The sequence below is a fragment of the Podarcis erhardii genome (assembly GCF_964252035.2).
Source record: "Podarcis erhardii genome assembly, chromosome: 2".
In the NCBI taxonomy this organism is placed as follows: Eukaryota; Metazoa; Chordata; class Lepidosauria; order Squamata; family Lacertidae; genus Podarcis; species Podarcis erhardii.
The window spans coordinates 8,694,696-8,701,599 of record NC_138498.1 but is presented as its reverse complement, the minus strand read 5'-3'; the positions used below and the strand labels follow the sequence as shown (position 1 = coordinate 8,701,599).

The 6,904-nt window shown below is 45.8% G+C and overlaps 1 protein-coding gene across 1 annotated transcript in view; it reads left to right on the top strand.

Moving 5' to 3' along the window:
- TSPAN31 (tetraspanin 31) overlaps positions 1 to 2,072 on the top strand; it is a 21,548-nt gene extending 19,476 nt beyond the window's left edge. The window contains exons 5-6 of the mRNA XM_081845411.1: positions 311 to 424; positions 1,254 to 2,072. Of these exons, the coding sequence (XP_081701537.1) occupies positions 311 to 424; positions 1,254 to 1,328 (189 nt within the window). The 3' untranslated portion in view covers positions 1,329 to 2,072. The remainder of the gene's footprint in view (positions 1 to 310; positions 425 to 1,253) is intronic.
- Positions 2,073 to 6,904: the final 4,832 nt, after the last annotated feature.

Below are 6,904 nucleotides of genomic sequence, written 5' to 3'. Positions count from 1 at the left end.
CTCACCTCACAGAGTGTTTGTTGTGGGGGAGGAAGGGAAAAGGAGATTGTTAGCTGCGTTGAGACTCCTTCGGGTAGTGATAAAGCGGGATATCAAATCCAAACTCCTCCTCTTCTTCTGTTTCACAATTGCCTAGATAGAACATGACATTTCAGGAGAAGACTGGCAAGCTGTATTTTCAGAGATGTTTGTCCATCGTTACTGATCTTTCCCCCTACATAGTGTAGAAATTGTGAGCGTCTCCCTGCAAGTGAGAACCAGAGTCACAGTGCTTTTTTTTGCTTTTTCTTTTAACCCTCCCACCTTGCAGCCATGCACAAAATCAAAAACCGGGTGCATCAGTTGCGGTGAGGTGATGATGGAACATGCGGGCGAGGCCTTGAAAATCCTTGGTGGAGTTGGGCTCTTCTTCAGTTTCACAGAGGTAACTCTGTCTATTAGGCGGAATGGGGGAGGGACAGGAGAATATTCTTTGTACATCATTGGTAGCTTTGCCACCCCCGCAAAGCTAAAGGGCTCTTCCTGTACAGCTGAGACGCAGAATCTCAACATCTGCAGACTGTGCTGGTATGAATGGTAATGCTGTAAAAAAAATTGTACCAGTTTGAATTTCTGCCTGATAATTCAGATATTTAATAAAGGAAACTAGCTGCACTGGGGAAAGAGGGCAGCCATTAGGCTAGATGGATGGTTGCTTTGGGACGCGGGTAGCACTGTGGGTTAAACCACAGAGCCTAGGACTTGCCGATCAGAAGGTCGGCGGTTCGAATCCCCGCGACGGGGTGAGCTCCTGTTGCTTGGTCCCAGCTCCTGCCAACCTAGCAGTTCGAAAGCACGTCAAAGTGCAAGTAGATAAATAGGTACCACTCCGGCGGGAAGGTAAACCGTGCCCTGCTCTGATTCGCCAGAAGTGGCTTAGTCCTGCTGGCCGCATGACTTGGAACCTGTACACCGGCTCCCTCGGCCAGTTGAGCCAGATGAGCGCCGCAACCCCAGAGTCGGCCATGACTGGACGTAATGGTCAGGGGTCCCTTTACCTTTTATGGTTGCTTCACCTTCTCTTGACATCCCATCAAGAAGATTCTTCATCTTCCCTAGTTGGAGTATTCAGTTTGGATTGCAGCTCTGATGTGACCCATATCATCACATTAATTAATGCTCCATAAGTAAAATATTGAACAAGGTGATTTGGGGTGTGATTTTTCAAAGATGTCCCATAACTAGATCCTCCCCCCCCCCTTTTTCTCTTCCAGATCCTTGGAGTGTGGCTTGCCATGCGCTACAGAAACCAGAAAGACCCCAGAGCCAACCCCAGTGCCTTTTTATAGACCATCACATCCCTCCCATCTTCTCTCCACCACCTTCCCCAACCAACCATGTGTTTTCCTTTTAATTAGTTGCACGTCCCTTATTCAAGAGATCCTTTTCCGTCACACAAGAAGAAAAGCAATCCTTGAAGCAGCTGTGAGGGAGCTGGGGTTTTTGCCATTCTGCCAAACTGCTGATTGGATGAAATAGCAGAGCAAAGGTTGCATCCTGGACATGAAGCCTTTGGCAGGTGGCAACGACGACTCTGCCTTTTTTTGGGGGGGGGGGGAATGGAGTCATCCCTTTGCAGAGTCACTGATCTAATTGCAGCTCATAGCTACAATCACTTCTGTGTTTTTAAAACTTGTACTTTGGGTCATTGTCTTTAGTGGGGGGCTTTGTTTTTAAGGCACAGGTTGAGGGGAACCCGTGGCCCTCCCAGATGTTGCTGGACTCCATTTTCCATCACACTTGGTTTTGCTGTGGTCTCACTTGGGCTGAGGGCAGTAGACATGAGAGACACATGCAGCGATTCAGTAAGGGAAGTTTTTCGATTTCAGCTGAACTACATGGGTGGGTCTTTTTATTATTATTAAGAAGTCGTGGGGTTTTTTTTTTTAATCCATAAGTTGAATTTTGCCTGACTTAATCATAAGTGCAGGTTCCCTCCTTCCGAAGGGAAAGCAAGGGCCTGTGTAAACCTTTCAAAGAACTGGATCACCCTTAATGTAACTGAAGTTTGCATCTAGCGTGCACATTTTTAAGCTGGCTTGAAAGTGGGTTTTTTGATGACTTGTTCTAAAGGAACAGAGGACCAGAATCTCGTCAGTCTACTGAGTCTCAGATTCCTGGTCCCTTTGCAGTCCTTCTATCCCTTTGGTTCCTTTACTGGGGAAAATAGGCTTGAAGCTGCTCGCAGAATAGATAAGCTCTATTGCTCCTAGAATATTAAGCGCTGTTCAGGCTCTTCTCCCCTAAATCGATCCAGTAAGGATGTACAAGGGAATGCATAGCTAGCTCCAGGGGCATGTTTTGAATCCTAGCCCAGTTCATGTCCCTGCAGATACTTCCAGTCTTGGTCTACTGTCATTTAGTTATAGATGGACAGCAAGGAGAAGCTGGAACCACAATTCCACTGAGCACTGAAATGCTGTAAATTTGTACTAAGCTCCTCCTGTGCTGGTGCTTTCAACTGGCATCCTAAGGGGAAAAAACTGCTAAGCTGTGGGTGCTGCTTCTATCAATTTCTCCCTGAAAACTCACCTTGGCTGTTTTAGAAGAGGTTACTTGGACTTCAGTAGGGGGTCACCAATTTCTTCTCCAAGAATGATGCATAATCGTTACTGGAGCTCTTATCTGCCTACAGTGGACTGCTTTTGAAACCCAACATTACACCTTCTTAGCCCCTATAATCTTGGAAAACACCCACATTGGACTCCTTCCAGAGTAGCGACTGGGCGGCGACGATGGCAGAACAAGGGATCCGGCAGTTGGACCGTTCAGCATCTCCACAGGCTCAACAAGGGTAGATGTGACCTACTGCCTTAAGGGGCGGGGCGGGGGGGGGGGGAGAGATACAACGGCGGAGACAATGACATCCAGAGCGGGACATTAGGGGACGCTACTGCTGCAACAAGAATGTTTCCTTTGCCCACAAACCAAGCCTCTTAGGGCAGCAAGGACTCTCCCATAAGGGGGAAGATGGGTGTGCCTTCAGGTGAGAAGCAAAAGTCTGTTCCCTTAGCCATCAGCACAAATGGGCACATACCCGCTTTCCCTGGAGAAATGGAGACGTTGGAAAGCTAGGTTTAGAGGGAGGCGGGTTGTGTAGAAAAACATGCATGGATAGCATTAAGCCTGGGCTAGCTCAGGGTCATGGTACCTGTGGCTCACCAACAGCGGTTGGGCTCCAGTTCCTCTCTGCCCCTGTCAGGGGTGATAGGAGTTCTAGTTCAGCACCACCTAGAGCAGCCTTTCTCAACCTGTGGGTCCCCAGATGTTGTTGAACTACAACTCCCATCACCCCTAGCTAGCAAGGCCAGAGCTCAGGGATGATGGGAGTTGTAGTCCAACAACATCTGGGGACCCACAGGTAAAGAACCGCTGATCTAGACAGACAGACGTTCCTCAGCCCTGGCTCAATGTGAATGAGCAAACAAGGAATTTCAGAGTGAAGACACTGGTTAAACCATGGTTTGACAGTGCCGCCACCCAACCCATTCTCTCTGCCTCCCCCTCCCACAAATGCACGTTAAACAAAACAAATCTTGGTTAAAAGCTTGTGGTTCGTGTACAATGAATGCTGAGCCGAACCATGGCATAGCCCTGGGGAGCATGCAACCGCCATCTTTTCTCCAGGACCCCCACTCATTCACACTAAGCCATGGTTAGACTTATCATCACACACACAAAAACCAGATTTTATACTACACCGCTGTGACTGCTCTAATGGGCACCATGCTATTTATTAATTTGGGGTGGGGGGGGGGAGAGACACCTTTTTGCAAACATGCACCAAAGTATGAGGCAGGTTGGATAAGGTGGCAGCTTCTGCAGAAACAGTTGAGCCAAGGCGTGTACTGATCAGGTGTAAAACAGCTAGTTACTGGCTTCAGCTTAGCAAGGGCTAACAATATTTAAAAGATAGAGATGATACTGCTCTGTACTACCCTAGAGTGAGACTTACTCTATTAAGCAAAGCTGTTGGCACCACTCTTTTGAGCTAAACTGCTGGGGTGGGAGACACAAGGCAAAGCTGAACTGCAGCAGCAGGGGCTGATCAGAACAAGCTAAAATGCACTTTATTTAGGGTATAGAGCACATAAACGTGGCTATGACTCCTAGCCAGGTTAGTATTGCGAGCAGGTCTGTCATCCTATTTACTTTAGAGGAAAGACTAAACAATATGCCTGCTCAACCACAGGGCAGGCAGTTTTGCTGGCTGCTTCCAGGGCCCTGGGAGACTTCATTCAGCGCTGCCTAGTTGCTAGAGACTATCCTTGCCCTGAACTTTTGGCAGTGGGGGGAATAAGAGTGGCACAGGCTTAATGTGTGAGGGGAAAAGACGCAATGCTCAGAAGTTCACATCACCAGATGGCTTTGTTAAAATCAATATACTTCTACCATTATGTACACTCTTGACTGCTGCCGTTGTAGATTGGAGTTACTATTTGAATAAAGTACATTTCTCTCAAACCCAGGCCTTGTGAGTCTCGGGGAGGAGGGTTGTAGAGAGCACACTAAAAAAAACAATATGGTACTCAAGTGCAAAATCCCACCAGCCATCTTGCTTGTCATGCAATTTTATGTTGTGACCGCCCTGAGACGCAAATTTAATTAATAAATAATAATTTGCATGATTTATGTTTCCCAAAGAGAAATGATGCTCAAGTCACATTTCCTTCATTCTCAAACTCTTAACAAGGACCCATCTTTACAGAGCAGGGATGGTGTTTCATCTACTAAAAGAATGTATGAAAAATGAAAATCTTCAAGCCATTCTCAAAATTTTTGCATATCAACATTCTTGCCAGCAGAGGGCAACATAACCCCCATTGGATTTAAGCCAATTCAAGAGGCCTATATATATTTTTTTCAGTTGATTTTCCAAATTTATAAACAAACAAACATCCTAACTGTAATTATTCCGCTATTATTAACATTGTTAGGTGACTTCCTCAAATCCCCCTGGCTGAGTTTTAATGTATATCATTGTAACAGTTTTCCAAAACTATTTTCTCATAAAATTTACTTACGTCAATTAACTTCTCAAGAGGCCTATATCAAAGGAATAGCGGTGAAAGACAGCGAGCTCTTGCCATCTTTTAAGTGAGCGTTGTCCGCTACTTAGAATTGCTTTGCAAGATCAGATCAGGTCTCCCCACAGTCCAGCAAACCAGGCAGGCGAGAAGACAACAGGCTTTCCTTTAGAGTTTGTCCCTAACATCTACTATACAGAGGTAATAAGCTTTCTTATTAAAAGTTCTTCCAGTAACTAAGCTGTCAAGGGAAGACTTGTATGTGTGACAGCTTGCTGCCTCTCCTCCAAGCAATGTGATTTAATGAAGGAAGTTGACTGATTTGCCTGCAAGGCAACTGCAGGCTGGAGAGGCTCTGTGAAGTTATCTTTCAAGTGGTGGCTGCTGCTTACCAGAAATGGAAACTGCTTCTGACAAGGTTCTCATTTGAGAGTGGTAGGCAGTTTACTTGAGATAAGATTGCCTCTTGCACCCAGGGCTGAAACAAAGAAATACCCTCCAAATTTGGCAACAAGGAAGCCCAAGAGTATATTTGCATCTACAATTCTCCAGTTATATGTTCATAATTGAGATATTCCAAAGGGATTTGGTGGAGAGATTGAAGATTTTCAATGGGTGAGCGCTGGCTCACTAGACAGGGGAGTGCAGAGGGTGATTTCCTAGGAAGGCGCTCTGGCAATCTTCAAAGGGACACCCACACATCCTGGCAGGAGTGACCCGACTCAGACACTGGGCAAATTCTTACTCCTGTATTTTTTGTTGTTTAGTCGTTTCCGACTCTTCGTGACCCCATGGACCAGAGCACACCAGGAACTCCTGTCTTCCACTGCCTCCCGCAGTTTGGTCAAACTCATGCTGGTAGCTTCGAGAACGCTATCCAACCATCTTGTCCTCTGTCGTCCCCTTCTCCTTGTCCCCTCCATCTTTCCCAACATCAGGGGCTTTTCCAGGGAGTCTTCTCATGAGGTGGCCAAAGTATTGGAGCCTCAGCTTCAGGATCTGTCCTTCCAGTGAGCACTCAGGGCAGATTTCCTTCAGAATGGATAGGTTTGATCTTCTTGCAGTCCGTGGGACTCTCAAGAGTCTCCTCCAGCACCATAATTCAAAAGCATCCATTCTTCGGCAATCAGCCTTCTTTATGGTCCAGCTCTCACTTCCATACATCACTACTGGGAAAACCATAGCTTTAACTACACAAACCTTTGTTGGTAAGGTGATGTCTCTGCTTTTTAAGATGCTGTCTAGGTTTGTCATTGCTTTTCTTCCAAGAAGCAGGCATCTTTTAATTTCATGATTGCTGTCACCATCTGCAGTGATCATGGAGCCCAGGAAAGCACTCCTGTATACCACAAAGGCTTGCCAAATGTCGTGTTACAGTATAAAATAGTTACCTGCACTGTTACTGTATGGGACGGAGCAGCTGCAATCACAAGTGCCAAAAATCAGTTATTGGATTTTGGGAAGCAATTTCCCCCCTAAGAAGATGGCCATTCAAATCTGCTTTATACTGAATCATATAGCTCTGAATCACTGAAGTATTGCTTTCCCAACCTCATTACCACATCTGCTACTCTTAGGATGGGAAGTGAACCAGGCATCCTTCTGAATGCAAATTTTGGGCTCTTTCGATGAGCCCAAAATACAACATTATCTGTTATGGACAGGGTTGTTTTTTTGTTTTGTTTTTTATAAAGGTTAAAGGGAACTGTAATGTTATACTTAAAATCAGATTCTTGGAACCAACGTTTAAGATTCCCATTTCAAAAAGCAAAGATTTTTCACCAACAGATTGAGTTGGTGGAAGATTTCCATTTCAGGACTTAGCAGAAATTGCCCCC